Source organism: Prionailurus viverrinus, chromosome C1 (assembly GCF_022837055.1).
Source record: "Prionailurus viverrinus isolate Anna chromosome C1, UM_Priviv_1.0, whole genome shotgun sequence".
Classification (NCBI taxonomy): domain Eukaryota; kingdom Metazoa; phylum Chordata; class Mammalia; order Carnivora; family Felidae; genus Prionailurus; species Prionailurus viverrinus.
Window position 1 is genome coordinate 4,354,111 of NC_062568.1, and position 22,944 is coordinate 4,377,054.

Genomic DNA, 22,944 nt, shown 5'->3' on the forward strand with positions numbered 1-22,944 from the left:
AAACAGGAAGTGGGCCAGAGGTGCAGTTTACTGATCTGTGTTGTTAGACAGTCGTGTCGGCTGTGAAAGAAGATGGTTTTACTTCCTTTCTAATCTTTGTCATTTATTTCTTTTGAGATGCTTTTAAACAGCCAGGACAGTACACCAAATACTTATTTTCTGTCTCTTTTTACCATGAAGTACGGAGTTTCTTGGGGATACTTTCCTCCCTCTTTCCCCTAAATATTTTTAAGACAAAACTTCAGAGTTTTCAGACTTCTGAAACTCTTAGAGACGTAAAATATCCAAATCTTCTATTACGCCAATTATTTCTAATAGCCAGTCTCTCTGTCTCTCGGTTTTCTTATCTGTAAAATGTGGGTTATAGCACAATCTCTAATAGTCTACAGTATGACCTGTAGTATGCAAGTAATTTTAAGTATGACTTTGAATTTTCACTCATTTTCTTAAGCGTTTTCATCTTCTCCTTAAGGCTTTTGAAAAGATAATTTGAGAGTCTTCGGTCATCAAAATTAAAACTCTAAGTACTTCTGTACTGGGAAATATACGGCGCCCTAGTGATACAGGTTATAGCAGAATTCAAAGGATTACAGAGGTCAAAGGATATTACGGTGTAGTTGGGAAGTCCTAGGACAAAGGTATATGGCCGATGAGTGATATAGGTGTCAAGAGAACGAGGCTTTCACACAAGTACAACTGTCCTGGGAGCCATGAGGACCAGTAGGCCATAGAGTTAGACCTTCATGGAAGAGAGTGGGAGCATTAAGGGACCAAAAAATACTGTGGCTTGAGCAAAGGATTGGGCTTGGTGGTGTGGTAAGCAGCAGAAGTGAGTACCGGCTCCAGAAGTGATGGGGTGAGGGGACATTGGGGCAAGGCCTTGCATGCTGGGATAAGATATTGGGATCGAGTTTTGATTCCAAGGTGATTGGGCCACTTGCTCAGAGGATACAGGATTTAGATGTTTACGTGCCCACGTTTCTTCTTCATAAAACTGCAAGACCTCTGCTCCAGCTCTGACTTCTTTTACCGAATTTATTTTAACATGCTTTCTACTTTTTTACTCCAACATACTGTTTTCTTGCCAGGAATGTCTTTCCTTTCCTCTCTCATCCTTTGTGCCTCTCTTCAAATTGCATCTTACATGGAGCCTAAACAAGTTCAGAGTAGCATCACATTGATCTGAGGATCATCAAGAATGAATTACTGATGCAGAAATCATGAGCTTATAATCTTCATGGATGGTCCTAACTACTGACGCTGGAAAAGATTCCAGGAGCTGACTTCAGTGGGGAACAGGGGTTGGGAGGAGTACTGTCTTTTTAGATACAAAGGGTGTATCTAAATCATAAATCCTATTCAACTATACAAGTATGCAGGTGACCTTTGGGAAGACTTCAGAGTAGCTCCAGAAGAATCCTAGTTCACAGTGTCCAATCAAAATGGGCCCTAGCTTGAACAAGGATGATTGGTGAGCCAGGGAAGAACCAAACCCGTCTCTGGGCTCAGAGAGTCTTCAAGCCTCAGGATTCGCTGGGGCTACGAATGACCAGCCTCTGGGGCGGTGAAGCGTTAGGAGCATGGACTGTGGAGCCTGGTGCCGGCACTGACTGACCGTGACGTTGGGCACGTTATGTAAACTCCTCGGTGATGCCTCAACAAGTGTGTAAGAAATGGACCTTTTTCATCATGTTGTTAGAATGACTTAAATGAGCTAAGGTGTGAAAAACACTCAGAACAGAACAGTGGCACATGGTAATTGCTGGTACATAAGGGTTAGCTTTTGAAAGAAAAAGACTCGCAGCACTTCGAGTAAGACAAGTTGTCAGAACTTGGTCTTCTCTGTTTTGATTTCTAAAGCTTTATGCTTTTCTTTCCTTTAAAGACAAATGAAGCAAAAGCAAACTCCCTACCTTTTTACTGGAGTGGCTGAGTAGAACAAAGATGCCTGAGAAGATCAGGTTGTGAACAGCAGCACTGTTGGCCAGCGCAGGGCTTGGGAAGAATTGCCAGAGCATCTTTTTCTTTCTTTCTTTTTTAATGTTTTTATTTATTTTTGAGAGAGAGACAGAGCACGAGTGGGGTAGGAGCAGAAAGAGATGGAGACACAGAATCCAAAGCAGGCTCCAGGCTCTGGGCTGTCAGCACAGAGTCAGATGTGGGGCTCGAACTCACAAACAGCGAGATCATGACCTGAGCCAAAGTCCAAGGCCCAACCAACTGAGCCACCCAGGCGCCCCATGCCAGGGCAGCTTCGACCTGTTCCTTCCACCCTCACAGAGATTTGCTGTGGTGACAGGTTTATAGTGATACCCAGGCCATTTAATATTTTAAGTCTGTTTTGCCTTTAAAAAGAACAGTATCATTTGGATGAAGGAATTTGATCTGATTTGTGATTTCTCTTTCGCCTAGGATAATTATGCTAAAGGGAGAAAAAGTTAAGCAGCTCTAAACTGCCCTCTGGTGGATGACAGATGTTACTGCAGTTTTTTCTTTTCTCTGCTTCTCTTTCCCCTTCTTCCTCTCCTCCACTACCCAGTATTCAGTGAAGAACAAAACATACAAAATTCCTACCATCTCAGAACTTTGTTCAGTTTGGGAAGGCCAGTATGCACTTCCTTATTACATATTATTATGTAATAATTATTATGTTAATAATATTATTAACATATGTATATGTTAGGCCGCATGATGAAGAAAAATCTAAATGAGATGGATCACGATGGGGAAGGGAGCCATTACCATTTAGGGAAGGGTGTGTCTAGCAAAAGAACTGAGAAGCAAAAGCCCTGACACGGAGACCTGGCCTGTCGCAGAATGACTGGCTGGAGGTCGGAGTCCAGCTGTAGGAGGGGTCACGGAGGCCTGCGTGGAAGAACTTGAGCTTTTGCTTTTGCGAGAGACGGAGGCCTCTGTCAGCGCCGTGAGCCTAGAACAGGAGACGCCAAGCTTGCTGGTGCAGAGACCCTGGAGGAGGGCTGGCGGTAGCCCAGATGAGGGGTGATGGCGGTGACCGGTTTAGAATATATTGTGAGGGTGGGGCTTACAGTGTTCAGCGATGGGTTGGAATGCGGCGAGTGAAAAAGAGATGAGCCAAGGTTTTTTGGAGTCTGGGGTGAACGCAGATGCCGTTTACTGCCGTAGAGGAAAACTAACGAAGGGATGGAAGTGGATCCCCAAGGTGCCACCGCATCCAGCCTGGTAGATCACTGTTGGCAAAGTTAGAGTCAAACATTTGGTGGATTGCATCTTATCGTTTGAACTAGTAGAGGCACTTTTTAAAAGTAACTGTGGTAATAAAATAAGGCCAGTTATTTACAATGATCTATAAGGGAACTCTTGTTTTTTTCACCAGGACTGTGGATGCAGCATATAAACTATGATACTAACTTGTCATTAGCCAAATATCTAAGTTATGGTCTGAGCTGGCAGGACCTTGCAACATGAAGGAATAACGAGACTGTGAACATGGACACAGGATATGTCTCACAGAGGAGGGGTTTCCATTCAAGGCTGTGCAGTCGCCTTGGAGCTGGGCCAGGCTCTAAATCAGACCTGTCAGTTGAGAGTCTTCAGGACATGCTCCCCATCCCGTGTACATACCGATAAAGCTCTCCGGAGTTGCTAGTGCACCGTGAGGTTCCGAAGCTGAGTTAGCCGTGTGGGTGCTGGCGTGGGTTCTGGCCTTCCCTTATTCTTGTTTTATTCAACGAACCTCTGTTAAATGACTGGTGCGTGCCCAGGCACCACTGAAGGTACAAAGGTGAATTAAAGTTATCCTCGAGTGAGAAACGTGAGCCCGTAACAAAATTGCGGTGCTATGATGTGATAAGCACTAAAGTAGCTAAACTAGAAATCCTAAAAAAAGGGGGGTGGGCAGAGTAACTGGGCAGAAAAGGAGGCTTCTCCTGAGGAGATGACATTTGAACTGGTTTCAGGCTAACAGCTCACCCACGAGAGCTCGGGAAAGAGATTCGTACTCAGACAAAGCCATCTTATTCCCCGGGGGCAGGACAGCTGCAGTGGCACTGTTACCGGTGTAGGAGCCGGACCCTTGCAGTGACAGTGTTAGGTCCTGGGGAGAAAGAGGAAATACAGGGCTGCTGGTTCTTGTTCTGGCCGACCAAGACGGAAGGAAGATAGGATGGTCTGGGCAATAACACGTCTAAAAAATGGTTGCTGTTAGCGTCTGCGTTGCAGAAAGGTTGGCTGGTCTAAAAGGCAGCGTCAGATCTGAAGTTTGAAATCGTTCTCTTTTTGTTCTCCTGTAGGTTGGTACCGGTCTTGGGCCTACACTGGAGTTTTATGCACTTGTATCTCAGGAACTACAGAGAGCCGACTTGGGTCTCTGGAGAGGTGAAGAGGTGACTCTCAGCAATCCAAAAGGTACCATCAATTTGTGAGTTTCTGTGGGTTTTCCACATCAGGTAAAAGGGCCATTACAGTTCATTAAATATATTTAGCTTCTAATAAACTCACATGCTCTCCGACCTCAATCCCTTTTACCTTTTAGCCTTTGTTTTCTCTGTTATCAAATAAGAGAGCCTTCCGGCTCTAGAGGTCTTCATTCTGTGATCTGCCTTCTGATTTTGAGAATACTGAATTTCTTAAGTGTTATTAGTTAACCAGGTTTTGTCTTATTTTGTTTTGTTCTGGGAAATCGCACCTAAAGTTTCGTGACTTGCTCATTTTATAGGAAGCCAAGAAGGGACCAAGTACATTCAAAACCTCCAGGGCCTGTTTGCGCTTCCCTTTGGTAGGACGGCTAAGCCCGCTCATATCGCAAAGGTTAAGATGAAGTTTCGCTTCTTAGGCAAATTAATGGCCAAGGCGATCATGGATTTCAGATTGGTAAGTGTAGGATTATTCGCTTGTCGACGGTTTTGTTTTGTACCTGTCCTATGAAAGTATCTTAATCCCCTGCACTTAATGCTGTATTTTATTTTTTATTTTTATTTTTGAATTTTTTAAATGTTTTTCTTTATTTGGAGTGAGAGAAAGAGTGTATGCATGCATGCGAGCAGGGGCGGGGGGCAGAGAGAGAAGGAGAGAGAAGAGCCCAGTGCAGGACTCGAACTCAACAACCATGAGATCATGACCTGAGCTGAAACCAAGAGTCAGATGCTTTAGCCAACTGAGCCACCCAGGTGCCCTGAGTTATTTTAGAAGTTACATTTTTTCATTTTTAATTAGTTGGTCCTTCCTTTTAACTTCTTTTTCTTCCAAATGTGCAGTAATACAAACTTCAGTGGAATTTAGTTTACACCACCCCAAATAGAGTAAGATTCCTATAAACATCTCTTAGTTTGAGGCTCTTATGGAGAATATATATGTCCATCACCTTTTTAGCGTCAGTTTTTTTAAATAGGATTCTTCGGTGTACTAAGTTTTTCACAATATCAGGGCTCCAAATTGGGTTTAAATGGGAACAGTTGTGTGTAATGAGAGAAACCATTCCAAAATGTGAGGGTTTTGGGGGAGTACTACTCAACCTTTATAAATGATCTCTTAAAGTGTCAGTTATAAAATTGAGGCAATTCTAGAAGCTTAGCATGACTGTTTTATTTTGTGTATATTCCCTTTCAGGTGGACCTTCCCCTTGGCTTACCCTTTTATAAGTGGATGCTACGGCAAGAAACTTCACTGACATCGCATGATTTGTTTGACATTGACCCGGTTGTAGCCAGATCAGTGTATCACCTAGAAGACATTGTCAGACAGAAGAAAAGACTTGAACAAGATAAATCCCAGGTGAGCCTAGAAGATAAGAAAGCGGTCAAGTGGATCACTTTCTTACCGTTGCGAGATGAGGTCTTTGTTAAGTGCTTTATATTTGATCCAGTTATTATTTTATATTAATGTCGTATTTTAGAGGAGTTCTAATTTTTTTATTAGAATAACTGAGAAGACTTCACAGTGGGTAAGATGACCTATAGTAACAGCAGGTGATAAATAAACAGCTTGATTAACAAATAGGATACAGTCCTGACTTGAAGCCATAGGGCTCTCGTTTATTAAATTTAGATGGGCATTACGTACCTGGACAGGTAGTGTTATCATACTGAATTATTTTTTTTTTCTTTTTTTCTTTTAGTTTTTATTTATTTGTTTTGAGAGCGAGCGAATGCAAGTGGGGTGGGGGGAGCATAGAGTGAGGGGGGAGAGAGAGAATCCCAAGCAGGCTCTGGACGCTCAGCGCACAGAGCCTGATACGTGGCTCTAGATCTCACGAAACCGTGATAACGTGATCTGAGCTGAAATCGAGAGTCAACTGACTGAGCCACCCAGGCCCCCCTGAATTCTTTTAGTAAGCATTTGAATCAATAAAAACTATGCTTAGGATAGATGGTTTTTCTGGAAAGAAGAACAGTCCGCCTGTTTTTAGAAAGATCTCAGGAAAATAGTTTTAAAGGTCATGGTAGGTGTTCTCTATTTCTCAGGAACACCTGTTGAGATTTCGCTATTAGAATGTGTAATGTTTCATTTTATATCATGAATGTGTATTCTTTATATATTGATAACACATTAAAGATTATTTACCCAGTCTGAGATTAATAGCAGTTCTGCGTCAGACATTAGAAGAAGACAAAAGTGGCACGGACTCAAATAGCTATGTCTGGGCATGTAACACGGCCCGATTTTAAAGCAGCTCCCATTTTATAAATTATGTAAAGTAAGAATAGGGGAGATTCTGTAGGGAAGCGTCACATCTCCTGATAAGCTGGAGAAGGGCTTACTGTAGACAGATGGGTTTTAGAATGCCTTGTTATCAGAGAAGAAAATGATTTGTAAGGGAAATAATTTTATCTCCCTTATTGACTTGAGTGACTTGAGTGACTTGAGGAAAAATGTTTTATTAGGAGAAATTGGTATTTAAAAGAGGCCATGTAAGGTTTGTTGTCTTCAGGTTTTCTAGAATCCATTAGATTTACGCTTCCCAACTTGATAAATTTTAATAACTAATACAGTCCTCTTTAGGATTATCTCTTAGGTAAATAATGAGGGGAAAATGAAGGAAGAAAAGAAAGTAAAACTCATGGCACTGTTCCAAGTGCCTAATGTCTATCAATTCATTTCATCCACAACGCCCCTGGGAGATTTAGGTCTTTCTGATATTCCTGCCTTACACACAAGAAACCCAGGGCAGACCAGCTGAGTAACCTGCCAAGGTCACATACCTAGAAGTGGGGGCAGGGCTGAGAGTTCACACCCGGGCTGTTTGCTCTGGAACCTTCACCGTTACACATTTTGCAATATGCCACCCGGTTTTCTTCCTCATATCTTTTGAGATTTGTTCTTATCTTTATTTTTGATGTTGCCACTTTAAAAGTATAAAATGTACAGCACGGAAACCAGATTCCAGAAACCGATGTACCATGTTAACCGACTTTCATCCAGCACGTGAGGAATGGCGTGGGTTCCAAACCCTCCCCTCATCGTTTATAAAGTACATGGATGGAGCAAACTCGGTAGTTTAAATCCTCAAAAGATACATGGGAAATGGGCTAAAGCTTATTAGCCTTCGATTTAATGTAAGATCTGAAAAAACGAATAGTGAATTTCTTTTAAGCATCTCGAGGACACTGTATATTCTAGATTCCTCTCAATGAGAGCGATTTTTTTTATTTTGAGAGAGAGTGAGAGTGAGCAGGGAAGAGGCAGAGAGGGAGAGAGAGAGTCCCGAGCAGGTTCCGCGCTGTCCAAGCAGAGCCCAACGTGGGGCACGAACTGTGAGATCATGACCTGAGCTGAGGTGAGGAGTCGGATGCTGCACCGACTGAGTCACCCAGGTGTCCCAATGATGGCAATGAAAGGTCTTCATTCAGGTGCCCTCAGATGTGCACCTGAGGCCGAGGAAAGACGTAAACACAGGCTTTTACAGGCGAGGACAGACGGCCATAGTCCCCAGGCACATTATACCTCAGTCTTCGTGCTGTTACCCCTCCTGCGTTCTGAATCATGTGGAATCCTAGGCAGCTTTTATTTCCCTTTTTAAAAATGACTAATTTTAAAAATGCCTGGGTGGCTTCATCAGTGTGCACACACACTCTCTCAAAATAAATAAACAAATATATATTTTTTTAATTAAAGAATGACTAAGTTTAAATGAGAACTTCTAAAAATGACTGTAAGCCAGAACTTCCTAGCTTTTTTTAGTTTAAATGACTAATTTCTTGTACCTAGACTCTTTGGCTGCTAGGAATTTCATACGTACGGGTATCCCCAGTTTGGAAAGTCACTTGGCCCCTTCCTCCTATACTGAACACCTTTATTTTCAGATAGTATTTGCAGTTCTGCATGTTGGTCTTTGATTTCTAATCTAAAGAAATTTTACGTAAGCCTTTCGTATTCTTGAGCGTTTAAAAAGGTGAATAATACAAATTGCTTTTTAATATTTGCCTTTAGAGTAGGACTTGAGGGCTTTGTTGGAACTTTTCTTCATTGTGGATACAGATCTGTTCGTCTAGTCCTGAAGTAATTGAATGAGGAATCCCCAGGGTATTCCTTAGACTTGAGCTTTGCAGCAGGAAGAATGTTAATTATAACCATTAGTAGATAGTACGTTATTTGTATTTACAGTTTCCTAACTATTGCTTGGTATTTGGGGTGTGTGTGTGTAGGATTAAGATAGGATTTAGGAGAAGTTTGGCCCTATTAGCTACTCTTAAATTAACCATCATGTAAACTATTGGGACATTCTGTCAAGGTGATTTGAAATTCAGTCAGATGGAGTAGCAGACCTCTCATCTTGAAGGAACACTTAAGTGATCTTGTTTTTCCCCCATATAAAAATAGTTGGATTCTAAAGTGCTTATTTCCTTTGTGATCTGTGTCATGTGTAAATATGACAATAAAAGAAGTATTGTAAGAGCTGAAGGAACCCATAAAATGTATTAGCATATCTTTTGTTTTATAAACACAGACATACAAGCAACTGAATTACTGTGCTTGATCTCCCATCCCCCTTGTTTAGACCAAAGAGAGTCTACAATATGCATTAGAAACCCTGACTATGAACGGCTGCTCAGTTGAGGATCTAGGATTGGATTTCACTCTGCCAGGATTTCCCAACATCGAACTGAAGAAAGGAGGAAAGGATATACCGGTCACTATCCACAATTTAGAAGAATATTTAAGAGTACGTAATTGTGGCACCCTTTGGGGAAAAGGCCAGCGTGGTGGGCGACACAGGACTTCTGTGGACACTGTTCTGGGGGAAGGGGGAAGCACCTGTCCCGGGAGCCTGCCTCCCCTGCCTGAGACCCTCGACACCCAAGATCACTGCACAACATCCGCTTTTTCAGGCCCTCATTTCTGTCTGCGCTTGACAAAATGTGTCAGATATTTCACGAAGCCTTATATATGACCTTGAATTTTCTGTCTTGAAGTTTGAATACTACTAAACTCTCATTGTCTTCGTTTAAAACAAATCAGTGAAAAGGAGCCATCACTTGTGTTCTCATTAAACTGCATTCTGTCTGTCAAGGCAAAACTAGACATTATTCTTCACACACACACAAACACATTTTTATGGGTGTAGTGAGGACTTGCAGATAATCTATAGCCCTTGACTATATTTGTTAAATTAAGGGAAAACAATTTTGTATTAAAAAGAAATTGTATTTTAAGTTCCATGCTATATAGGTCTTTACTACTGCTTTTTGAAAAGTTTCTTTTGGTTTATTTCTGACCCTGAGTGGAAAGAGCATTGGGTTCAAGATAGAAAACCACCTATACCCAGACTCGGGTTTTCTGCCACCCTACAGTGGGATTTTATTTAAAAAAAAAAAAAAAAAAAATTATATTTATTTATTTTTGATAGTGAGCACAAGCGGGGGAGGGGCAGAGAGAGAGGGAGACACAGAATCCGAAGCAGGCTCCAGGCTCTGAGCTGTCAGCACAGAGCTGCACAGGGCTCGAACTCCCAAACCGCGAGATCATGACCTGAGCTGAAGTCGGACCCTTAACCGACTGAGCCACCCAGGTGCCCATACAGTGGGATTTTAGATAGAACCTCTGAAAAATGGCTCTGGTTTCTTCGTCTGTTAGAGAAAGAGTAGATAGCCAAGGTCTTCAGATATCTTTTGGCATACCCAACTGTTCTGTGACTGTTAAACACATTCTTTAATATTCACAGGACTATCTGATCAAACTTACCTGCTGCTTTTCCTAACTTTGAGAAAGCTGACCTTTCAGCTTACTTGTAAATGATGAGTTAATGTCCAGATTAAAGTTCTCTGAAAAGAATTTGTGATGATGCTTGTATTTTTCTGTCAGCAAAATGCTGTTGTTTTCATTTTTATCTGAGTGTGTCCTGTATTTCTTGAACCCAGTGGGTTAGCTGGAGTCATTGATGACTAGATATCATTGAACCAGTAACAGATGCTTTCTGTTCCTTTTCAATGTCACGTGACTGCATTTCCAGAGTTTGCCTTTTTCTAAGTGAAGGTCCACTTCAGAAGCATGGGTTCTAAGAACTTAATCGGGATTTGGATAGAAAAATTTCACATTAAAAATTCAGAACACTTCACAGTTGGTTATTATGCATCTTGACACATTATCTTTAATTCTTAATAACATTTTATCCTCTTGAGAAACTTTCATCTGCTTCTCATCTAGTAAGGTACCGTTCTGTGCCATCAGGGTTTTATGTAAATGAATTTTTAAAACACACTAAACATAAATGCTCATCGTAATTGTTTTTACATTTTCTTGCTGGCCAGGCCCCGAGTTAGAAGTTGACCTGAGAGATCTCTTATGTGGTTTTCTGAGAGATGTTTTAGAAACTTCACTCGTGTGGGGTTTTTTGTTGTTGTTGTTGCTGTTGTTTTTAAAGTGATCGGGATGGATGTTTCACTGTACTTTGCCATGTACTGGGTAGGAAAGAGATAGGAAATCTTGTCACGGTTTTTAAAAGACCTTTCTTTTTACAGCTGGTTATATTCTGGGCACTAAATGAAGGCGTTTCTAGGCAATTCGATTCCTTCAGAGATGGATTTGAATCTGTCTTCCCACTCAGTCACCTCCAGTACTTCTACCCGGAAGAAGTGAGTAGCTTGTGTCTGAAGAAATTGCCCATTGCTCACTGTGTACCTGTAGCAATCGTAGCACGCTGTCTCTGTGCCATCTGGCCGAAGAGGATTGCAAACGAGAGAACTGGGGGGCGAGCCGAGTGGGTTTGTGAGCCGAGGGGTGGATGTTGGTAAAGGTAGAAGATCATTTCTGAGCAAAGAAGAGTATCAAATGCTAAGTGTAATACGATGTAATATAAATATATCGTTTTATATTGTATAAATATTAACTATAGTTGAAGTATTGGAGTGGGGTCTGTGTGTGAGATTGGGTGAGCCCAGCCTCGTCGTCGGTCACCTGACCCTGGATGCCGGCCAGTGCAGAATGGGATGCGCGTCTTTGCGGTCGCTGAGGAGAGCGCGCTTTTTTTTTTTAACCTAAACTTCCTGGATTGGGTGCGACACTGTTTTATGATTGGAGTCCGTTCTTGGAGTTAAGGAAGTGTTGCAAGTACCGTTAAGAGTGGGGACAAATGAGTGTGCAGTTTTCCAGCCCTCTTAAGTGCAACAAGAATCTGGAACACTGCTCTCGAGTGGGGAGATGGCACAGAAAGGGTCTGCGAGGTGTGGGGTTTCTCCAGTTTGGGATCCTTTTTGTTTAGTATTTGAATGATAACTTTACACATATATTACTGGCTGAATCCGGATCCCTTTGAATGACTTGGACGTAGCATTTCAATCTCAGTTACGATTTTTATGTCCACTCTGATTTGCTGCTTGCGGGAGCATGTGGTGTAGCTGACGCTTTGAGGCACTAAGTGTCACCTGGAATTGAAAGCAGCAAGGGTTGCTCCTGGAATTGAATTCTGGTCCTTCCCGCTTCACCGTATGACCTTGTCTAGGCTGTTGTGTCTGACCCGACTGCCTCGTCCATAAGATCGGGATAACCTCTGTCTTACTGAACGGGACACATAGAGTACCTGCCAGTGAGTGACGCGTAGTAGGTATTAAATTTTCTCAAAGCACGCAGTCCTTCTGCAGGTGGGCAGGTCACCAGAGAAAAGATGGCTTAATGTGAAACTGGTGTTAGATTTTCCAAGGGGACGCAAGCACTTCTTGCTTTCTCCTGTTCCCCCTGGAACGGCTTGCCTGGTCCCCGGGCAGCCCCAGCCGACCATCTGGCAGCCATCTGCCTCTGTACAAAGTGAGGAAGCTGCCCGTTGGCTGGGCCTCAGTTCAGCTTTCTGCCACTTCTCTCTCCAGCTCGCTAGTCTGTGTCTTGGCTTCTGGCATTTCTAGAAAACAGGATTTATGAAATCTCCCTGGCGAGATGTAGGTTATGGAGTTAAAGCCTGTAAAGACACGAGAGGCGTTAGGAAAGCTTAAACAAAGGTTTGTCTCAGGTATGTTTTGTTTGCGATTAAAGTCTTCTCGAGAAGCCAGTCCCTGCAGGTGGGCAGGGTGCCTTTAAAGGCACCAGAAGAGGAGGCTGAGTCTGTAACCGTAGTAGAAGAGCACGTTGTCGAAAAAAGAGGTCCCTGCGCAGAACTTTCGGTATTGAAAATGATACTTTGATTTGGTGCACGGTAGTCCTGTGCTATATTGGCATCTGCAAAACAGCATGTCCTGTGAGTTTTCACTGAGTTATGCAGCCGTGTCCTTAGTAATTTGTTTCTGTTGGGTGACCACGCAGCTGGACCAGCTCCTGTGCGGCAGTAAAGCAGACACTTGGGATGCAAAGACACTGATGGAGTGCTGCAGGCCGGACCACGGTTACACTCACGACAGGTGAGTACCCGGATCTGCTGGGCTTTCGTTTGAGGGTCAAGAATTTGGTGGTGTGTGCGTGCATGCGTGTGTATACGTACGTTATGAACAACAACAGGGGGGTGCCGTTTTTAAATTTGTCTGCCTATTTTAAAGGAGGCTTTCTGATATTTTGGCCTCATTTCTATCAAGACCTTAGGACTCAAAGATTTCTTTTTCGGGTATTTCTGTGTAAGTGAACAGGGAGGAGGAAAGAGAGGAGGATACAGGTCAAACCCGTTACCCGTTTTTGTTGGCGGTAAAATGGAAATATCCGTACACTCCCGACAAGTCTTGTTTGTTACAGCAGTAATCATTCCCTTTGAATTCCAGCTGTGACAACAGAAAACTACGTTGGTTTCCGAATGCGTCCTAATGCAAATTCGTAGGTAGTCGTATTGAAATTTGGTAGTCTGCAGCTGGCTCTGAGAGTCTGCGGTGCGGTGCGGTGTGATTGAAAGGTGCACAGTCCCGTGCTGAAATGATTTTGCTGACTTGTTTCTGTTGTAGTCGCGCCGTGAAGTTCCTGTTCGAGATTCTCAGTAGTTTTGATAACGAGCAGCAGAGGTTATTTCTCCAGTTCGTGACCGGTAGCCCGAGACTGCCTGTTGGAGGTGGGTGTGCCCTAGGCGCCTGGCCGCTGCCATTCTGTGGTGGTGGGGTCGGGGGGGGGGGGGGGGGGGGGGGGGGAGGGAGGGAGAGAGAGAGAGGGAGAGACGGACAGAGACTTCGGTACCACCAGCAGGATATTCTGCATTTGACCCAATAGTGCCTTTTCGTTACTCTAGTATCCTAACGTTTCTTGAGTTTTCCATTGGCTTTGCGATATGTGAGAGCTCTCGGCCGGCAGGGAGATTCATAGGGATCATCTTAAACACACCGAAGTAGGATTGTTAATGAACACGTAATGCTACTCTTCTAGGTGAAATTCAGATCCTCCGGCCAGCTGTACATTACAGACTCTTGGATGAGAATGCATTGTAAAGTCTACTTTTCTAGGAGTGAGTCAGTCCTAATAGGAGTCAAATTGGTACTCGGTTTTAAAAGCCAAAAAGCAGAAGGAGCTGTTGGCCTCCTTATTCTACAGTGGTTTTTTCCAGTAAATAAAGCAGATGTTGGGGTCCATACACTAAACGTACATCACGTGTGTAGACGTAATTGCCCAGCAAGAAGGAACACTTTGCGTGTGTGGTAACACCGTACAGCCAAGCAGCGTGACGTTTCCTGATGGTAGCAGCACAGAAAGGCTACGTTTGTGATTCCAGACGGATTCTTCTTGTGGCTAAAAAACATCTGGCTCGGAGTTAGCTGTGTGCGGCCTGTTAACTTACTAACTTCCCTTGGTCTTTCTTCCTTCCCCTTCTGCTCAGGCTTCCGGAGTTTGAATCCACCTTTGACAATTGTCCGGAAGACATTCGAATCGACAGAAAACCCGGATGACTTCCTGCCCTCCGTAATGACTTGTGTGAACTATCTTAAGTTGCCGGACTACTCGAGCATTGAGATCATGCGTGAGAAACTGTTGATCGCGGCCAGAGAAGGACAGCAGTCGTTCCATCTTTCCTGATCACAGCGAGAAATGCGGTGTCTGCCTGTTACAGCAAAAGAAAAAAAAATCATGATTTCTTTTCTAAATGTATCACCTGAGTCAAGGAAACATGTTACGCCTTCTTGTTGTAGGAAAAATGGCTTGCAGATTATACAAGAGACACTTGGTTGATATTCATTAATGGCCCCATGGACTTAAAGTGATCAGGCCCTAAAACGTTGTTGTGATGAGGTTTCTTTAGCAAGTTCTTGTTTAAATTATCATTTATTTGATGAGTGAAGTTTTTAACTTGCTTTGCTGTGTGAAATTTAAAAAAAAAGGGATGTTTTTCAGGCTGAAACAATAAATGTCGCTGTGCAGTTTAATTCTGGGCTGTGTGTGTCCATCTAGCTAAGTCTGCAGTTTTGTTTCCTCCAAAGACCACTCTTGTACATAAGTACAGACACGAAAGCTCACGTGTGTTTGACAAATCCGGTTCGGTAGGTTAGCTCTGTGTGCATCTCACTCCCCTCTCATTTCCCTCCCCGGTTCATGTATTGTCCGCGGTCCACACGGGTTTTTTTGTGTGCGACACTCACGGCTGTCACATCTTCATTAGCCATGGGCTCCCGTTGTTCCGTGTTCTCTCTCAAATTAAGATATAATTTTAAAATTCATTGAACTGAAATATATCGTCAGTGTGATTCCGCCTTTGTAGCTCGGTAGACCTTTCTCATAGCTTAGTTTTAATATAGCTGTAGGGTATGGCTGGCCTTTGCCCAGTGACCCCGTAGGACTGTTTACACGGTGATTCTGGCAACCACAGCAGCTTCTGGAAGGGAGGCCAGGAAAGCCCGCTCACTCCTGTGTAGCTTGAAAAGTCTACAGCTTGGGCTGGCCGGTATTTTCTTATTCCACGACCAGAGCATTTTGAGTTGATGTAACGTTTTCAACAAAATTAGCAGTTTTCGTTCCCCGTTGGAGTCCAAGAATGCTTTTACTCCCTTGTCCTTGTTTTCAAGTTTTTGTTCGTGGTCGTCTTTTTTCCTCTCTCCCCTTCCCCTCCTCCCAGGGCTAACTTGGGACAAACAGTTCAGCCTTTGTCTCGGCACCGATACAAGCACCTGTCCGCAAAGCTCTGTCCAGTTGTTTCATGTGCTGATTTCTCAAATCTGCAATAATCCGTCAGGTTAATGTTTTTACCTGAAAATAAATAAAGTTTGCTTCACCTTTCCGGTTATAGTTCTGTGCTGTATGCATAACTCTCCATTGTGTGGCCGTATTTCAGTGCAAGCAAATCGTCCCATCTCCATGATTCACATCATGGCTGATACCACTAGGGAGAGAATTTGTGACTGCAACTTGAAGAACATAAAATCTGGCAGGAAAATGGGAGGAGTTTCCTTCCTTCCTAAGGTTCATAATTAAGCCTGTTGCATAAATTTGAGAGGATTTCCATAATGTATCTTTTTGAAAATGAGAGATGAGCTAATTTTTTTTTTATTGAACTTTGAGAAATCAATTCTCTCTTGTTCTACAGACTGTTCCAAAGTCTGATTTAATTGGTATAGAAGCCCCTTTGTTTCCCATCCCTCCCTCCACCGAAAAGAAACTTAGTAGCTTGCTTTTCTTTAGATATTTTGTCATTTTACACTTACATGGCCTTGTTGGGAGCACCCCCCCCCCCCACTTTCACAGTGAACTTGGGCAGTGACCCCCCACTGAGGGTGACAGAGCTCAGGGGGTGTCTTTCCCTGGTTCTTGCAGGGGCTCTGACCAGGGAGCGGCTTTACCATGAAGTCCGAGAAGGGGAGTTGTTGTGTTTCTGCGGTTCTGACATTGACAGCATAGGAGCCGAGCAGTTTAATCAGGTGAAATTTGTGTTCAAGAATGAGCCACTTGGTTTTAGAACTGTTCTGATACCTTTTTACCAACTAAGCACAAGGATTTTTGTGTGAACATAGCGTTTCCTCATTTTTTAAAGGGTTCATTGTTAAATTTTAGACATGTATAAACAAAGCAATGTTTCATACCAAAATATCTGTATTTGATGTTTTATCCAGATCTCTTGTGGCCCTGGCAGATTTGGCCTCGTTGATTTCAGCATCAGCCAGTACATTTGATGGTTTTGACTCAAACTCTGAAGGTTGATGGTTTCAAAGTCGGTAGTTAACCTGTTTGAATGCTTTTTACTGTTTAGCTTACTCCTTAATGTGTGGGACCCTTTGTTAATTGGGGGCAGGAAGACTCTTCCCATTTTAAAGCAACGTCTCTTTGCAGAGACCTTAATCCTGCATCGTAGGGAAGAAAGTGTATATTTCATTTGCTTGTTACTCCGATTTTGCCTTAAATTTATTTGCTTAGTAATCCTACCAACAAGCACTGATTTCTAACTATGCTTTATACACATAGACAGTTGGGTAGAGACAGATTTTACTGCCCTTTAATTTTTGCTGAGACGGAGTCAGAGGTTAGTCACAGCTAATACTATGTTGTGGTGTCATTTACAGTTACTGATCTGATCTGCCTTTTTTTTTTCTTTTGTATATGAGAACATCTTTTTTTTTTTTTTTTTAAACTATTTCACAATAAGGAAGGAAGGAAGAGGTAATTAAATGTAATTCCCTCTTCCCAGCCCCTCCAAAAAGTTAATTGTGAGTTCTAGATAGTCTAATCAGGAACAGACACAGAGTTCTAGATGCCTTAGCCGAACCCAGCAGAAAACTTTCACACAGCTAGTCACTGTAAGAATACAGATTTCTCTCTTCCTGTGATTCAGCTCTGGTTCCTGCATTTGTAGTGACAGAGAAGTAGTTTCTTTGACCTCAGCATTCTGTTAAGAAGGTAGTATCCCTAAAGTCCCTGTCTCCTGCATTTGGCGGTTCTCGTGAGTTGGGGACATGACATGACAAGGGGTGGAGCACCTGACTGACCAGTCACTTCCTGGTCCAGAGTTCCTTCCCAGGGGCATCCTGTGCAGAAAGACCGGAAGACCCAGGGAGAGGCCCCAGCGTCTGCATCCCAGAAGTTAGATGCAACCCTTGATTTAACACAGTAAGGATTATCGCCAGCAAATAAATTGTAAGTTTGTCTTCCCTCTGGTTGGTTCATCAGCTGTGGAGGCTATGCTCCCGATTCCTGTCCGTGCTTACGAACTCAGGGAACGGGGACGTCCCTGACACTGCAGGAAAGTGTGTGTAACTGAGAAGGGAGACTTCCAGGGCCAAGGCATAAGCGTGCATTCACAAACCAGATCCTTACGTGGGGTCCCAGGTGCCCTTGTTCCTTCTCCATTAGCAAAGATTTACTTCCTTTACTTCGGCTTTGGTTGTTGGACCCATTTTCTTTTCCCTCCTGTAATGAGAACGTTCGTTGTTTGGAAATGTCATGCTCTGTATTTCTAATTCTCGGAAATGCCTCTGTACGAGTCTTCGGTTTGACGTTGCAGTAGTTGGGCACACCCAGTAGAAGGATGACCTGGTGACAGATCACTGAAATGCTTCCTCTGTTACCTCAAAGGAAAAAAAAAATCCAGGCAAAAGATAGCATTTATATTTCTAGAAAACGGAGGATTGGCTGTTTTCCAAGAACTTCAGGCTAATGCAAGCAAAGTTCTTAACTCTGAAGACTTGTTCTGCATAAAGGAGACATTCTTTACTAATGGAAGAGGTGGTTTTATTTTTACAACAAGCCTACTCATATTACCAAACCTATAACCAATTGCTGATCTCCTGTGTAAAGCATTTTTTTTCTCTTACCTGAAACAGTGATTTATATGAACTGTTGGAATAATGGAACCTCAAACTATAGATGTGTATGTAAAATTGCATAAATGCACTGACTTCCTTCTCCCTGAATATATTTTTAATAAACAGCATTATCCTACATGGTCAGTTTTATTAACTCTTCTGCACAACTAGAGGGCTCTTCTGAAAGCTGTGTGCTTGTTTGGGTGATTTTTGGAAAGCTTTCTGTGGCGGTAACACAGTAATCTTGGCCTTCTTTGGAGGCAGGTAGTGGAGAGAGTTCTAAGACAAATCTACTCCGATATGACTCTAATGCTTGCTTGCTGGGGGTGAGGATTAACACTTGTAAGATATTCCCATGCAGCAGGGACGTGGTGCCTTTGGGATCGAGAGATGTGACCCTGTGCGCGACCTCCCGGTTGGACCACTGAGAAGTCACTGTTGGCTTTCGTGACTGGCCGCCGTGCCCTTGACAAGTGTCCGGATCAGTCTGTTTCACTGAAACCAAAAAATAGAATCGACTTAGGATTGCAAAGGAGATGGAAATATTGTGGAAGGGTGACGGCTGAAGTTGAGGGTGGGAGTGGATTGTTGCTCTTTTCAAGAGAACGAGTGAGTGAAATCCATACGTAATACGGACGATAGACAACACACACACGCACATTCTTACATACCGTGTTGATCTACCTGCCTAAGGACAAAACCACATTTTTCCCTCGATGAATCTTGGTCTGTAAAATGACTTCAAATCCTAGGTGACAGGTGCTATTAGGTATAAGCCTATCAACGAGACTGGCGCGGAGGTGAAGTTGGTAACAAATGCTGAGCTGTCTGTATGACCAGTTCTGGCGGGGGGACAGGGGCGGCAGGGGCAGGTGTCTAGTAACTTCACAATTTTAGTCGATGGAACTGCATGAATCAGTGTTGGTGTGTTAACAGGTTAAATAGAAGTTTTGAGTCTTGATGGCAATTGTTGGGCCAGTATTCCAGTAGAAAGACCCAGTATGCCTTCAGACCCGCTTGGGACCAGTGCTTTGGGGTGGGGGTGGGGTGGACATTTCATTGCCATTCTCACCACCATTCCTTCTTGTCCTCAGCCAGGCTGGTGACCTTCCTGCCGTCTGCTGTGTGTTCCCACCTCTCCCACATGCTCTGCGGAGCACTGAAGGCTGGAGCCTGAAGAGGTGCTGTTCTGCCTATGTGGGGGCCTCAGGGATGCAGCTCCCAGAATCCCCAAATGCATACTTGGTCTCCAAGAATTCGCCTCACGACTGAAGGCAACCTTGATAGGCATGTAAGGTGTTTGTATCTCAAATACCCTGTGGTGGCTGCAAGGCCCAGGCACACCCGGGTGATTGTGTTCTCCCCAGGAGTTCTGTTTCTGGAGTGGGTTCTAGTACTCTCTGGGTTACTCTCCTACATCGAAACATTCCTCAGGACATTATATTAAGAAGTTTTATTTTATCGGGGCGCCAGGGTGGCTCACGTCATGATCACCGTTGGTGAGTTCGAGCCCGGCGTGGGGCTCTGTGCTGACAGCTCGGAGCCTGGAGCCTGCTTTGAATTCTGTGTGTGTGTGTGTGTGTGTGTGTGTCTCTCTCTCTGCCCTTCCACCCTCATGCTCTGTCTCTCTCAAAAATAAACATTAAAAAAGAAAAGTTTCATTTTATGAAAAAATTCGTACTAAGGAATATACATGGGCCGACAACAGTCGAGATTGCTAAAGGGACGGGGCAGTGTTTATGTTTAATGTCCCGTGGAGAGTTGCCACAAGAAGCGGTTGTTTGAAATGACTGTCTAAAATAAACAGTGATAAAGAGAAAGCCCCATGCACTCCATCTGGTGTTCACTTAAAATGCGAAGGAATTTGGGCCTTTGTGAAAACTATTTCTTCCAGCCAGGCCTCGATTCCCGAAGTGCATCCTGACTCCACTTTGCGAAACAGAACTTACAGCTCTTAGAATCGAGGCACGGCCCCTGGCCGCATGCTAGCTTGCACAGAGCCGTGTAGAGGGCTTGGTGAGAACCATGCTGGGGACCAGGAGGAGCCCCAACCCGCCTCCAAGGGAGAGTCGCGATCCCTCACCTCACGCCCTGGTCTCAGCGGTGACCAAAGCAGTTCAGTCGTCTAAAGTCATGTTGCAATGTTAGTATTGTCACAGTCTTGGGTACGATTCTTTGAATTGTCTTCCAGTGCTCCTCAAGGAGGGCATCATGGGCATGTGGGTTGACAACTCTCCCTGCGGGAGGGGCTGTTGTGAAGCACTCGGCCTCCCTGGCTCCTGCTCAAAATCTCAGTAGCTGTCATCATGACAGGTCAGAATGCCCTTGAACCCTTGGAGAGATCCCAAATATCAGGATGTTGTCCTTCCAGCTGAGAAACAGTGACCGCGTGTGGCGGCTTTGAGGAAGCATTCAGATATTCAGCTGATAATTCTGGTAAATAAATCAAAACGTTTTGTGACTTACGAGGAGGCGTAAGGTAGGGATAGGAAGAGGAAAATGTGAAACCTAACAGAAGACCATGGGGAAGGGAAGGGGAAAAAATAGTTTTAAACAGAGGGAGGCAAACATAAGAGACTCTTGAATACAGAGAACAAACTGAGGGTTGATGGCGGGGGGGTCCTCGGGAGGAGAGGGAAAATGGGTGATGGGCATTGAGGAGGGCACCTGTTGGATGAGCACTGGGCGTTGTATGTAAGCGATGAATCACAGCAATCTATCCCCAACCCAACAGCACGCTGTATACACTGTATGTTAGCCAACTTGACAATGAATTATATTTTTTAAAAAAGAGGGAAACAATTATTTAGTCAGAAAAGCCACAATTCTTTGCTCCCCCTTCCTCCTTCCGTGCATTGGGAGGACATTATCTTTAAGGTTCTGACACCTGACTTATGTGAGAACTTCCACACCATTAGAAAGAGGATTTCCTCTTTTTTTTTCTTTCCAATGACCACCAACCTTAAGAGAACTTTAAATTCAGAAACTGTCGTTACAATTGTCCCTTTTGCAAATTAAAAACAACCTTAACTAAATTCATCTAGAAAAGTTCAGTAGTGCTAACCGATGTTAGAAGATGATTAGTAAATACCCAAGCCAGTGTTTTCGACTTTCTGGAACTACTTTCTCAAAGTAAATTGGTCTCTTTGCATTGTAGGCTAATGGGGTGGGCAAAACAGTCTTTCTTTCCTCCATGGACAATTTAGTGCCGTAATAGATTCGTTTGTCCCCCATTGTTCTGATGCATAACAGTCCAGATGGATGGAGGGAATATGAAATCCATTTCCTCCCAAAGCATTAAATGGTGTTTCGACAAATAGAGGTAAAAACTTGGGATTTTTGTGGTCTTTCCAGCGCGCCATTTTTCTTGCCCATCTCACGGTACCACATGGGGATGGGTGGAAGTGTGATGGGGAAACCTTCAGTCATCGGTCCATTTGACATCCGTCCCAAAGTCAATGAATTTAGAGAGGCCTTTTTGAAAAAACACTGTTTTCTCTTTACAGGGAGATTTTTCACTAGGCTCTCTGGTCAATTAGCAGCGTGATGTGTTTGAGCTCCCTTTTTTCCATCTGCAGGAGATGCCACCCCTCCGGGTCTTCCCACCTCTGGTGCCTGGCATGACGCCTGGCATGCACATAGTCATGGAAGAAATGAGGAGTTCTACATTTGTGGTCCTTCCTCTTTGCCAGTCAGGTTGTCTGTGGAAGCTGTGCTCTGACTTCAAGGACTCGAACTTCAAGTAGAAAGCAAAATGGAACTGAAACGTTTTTTATATATATATATATATATATATATATATAGTATATATATATATATATAGTCAATTGCTGAACTATGTGGGTCTGTAAAAATTCACCAGTTGTATTTTTATGGTAAATAGTTCACTTGGGCCTGGAAAGACCAAACAAAAATCAGAGGTTGCTCAGGAAGGAAACTTAGATTTGTGACCAAGTAGGGTGAGCTAGGAATGATTAGGAATATCAGTGTTAGTGGAAAAAAAAGAAAAAAAAAAGCTCTGTTATAGCAAAACTAATGAATGACAAAGGATCTTAATGTTTCTTTCTCTCAGCATAATAGATATATTACAGGGAAGACAAAAGTCCATTTGGGAAACAAAACTTTGTTTTTTAATCAGTTGGAGGATAGCAAGTAGAGAGTTGTAATATATTTCTTAGTACCCGGCAGTCCAGGAGAGGGAAAGTCAACACAGCGCCTTTTATGACTGCCGATACATTTACAGGGGCTGGTTCTGACTTCCGTAATCGTGTTTTCTCGATGATGAAGGTTTTTTGTAAACTTAAAGTTGCCGTTTGCTTAAGTTCAGAATTTTGTAAAATACTGGCAAAATACTGTGGAATCTCAGTGTGGAATCTGTTCCCACATTATAAAACTTGTTACGAAGATTTCTGTTTAACTGCCATGGTATTGTAGATTGATGTCTGGGCTCTGAATTTTGAGAGTTTGGCTTCTGTCTTGAATTTGACTTTGGATAAGTCCCGTAACCTTCACTGAGTATTTTCTAATCTGTGAAATGGGAGCAGATGAAATGAACTCTAAATTCCCTTCCTGCTCTCAACTCCTAAGCTCCTAACATCTGTCACAGTCCGTGGCCTATCTTTTTCACATCAACGCAGTTGATTTAAGAGTGTACATAGGTCGTCTTCCAAGTGAGTTGAACAAAATTACATAACTATTTCCTACATACTTTCAACTGGCCAAAAGAGAAGCGCAGGGTCTATTTTGGAAATACTCTGAACCTGCATTTGGTCATGTAGCCAGTACTAAAATGCGTGAGGAATAAATATTTTGATCCTATGCCTTGGTCATTTAAATTCATCTTAGTGTT

The 22,944-nt window shown here is 43.2% G+C and overlaps 1 protein-coding gene across 16 annotated transcripts in view; it reads left to right on the top strand.

Annotated features, from left to right (window-relative positions):
• The window catches only part of TRIP12 (thyroid hormone receptor interactor 12), a 140,878-nt gene extending 126,146 nt beyond the window's left edge, over positions 1–14,732 (top strand). For all 16 annotated transcript variants that reach the window (XM_047872857.1, XM_047872855.1, XM_047872860.1 and 13 more), the window contains 8 exons: positions 4,272–4,386; positions 4,697–4,851; positions 5,587–5,751; positions 8,975–9,139; positions 10,935–11,048; positions 12,706–12,800; positions 13,329–13,432; positions 14,189–14,732. In XM_047872857.1, the coding sequence (XP_047728813.1) occupies positions 4,272–4,386; positions 4,697–4,851; positions 5,587–5,751; positions 8,975–9,139; positions 10,935–11,048; positions 12,706–12,800; positions 13,329–13,432; positions 14,189–14,385 (1,110 nt within the window). In that variant the 3' untranslated portion in view covers positions 14,386–14,732. The remainder of the gene's footprint in view (positions 1–4,271; positions 4,387–4,696; positions 4,852–5,586; positions 5,752–8,974; positions 9,140–10,934; positions 11,049–12,705; positions 12,801–13,328; positions 13,433–14,188) is intronic.
• The last annotated feature ends 8,212 nt before the right edge of the window (positions 14,733–22,944 follow it).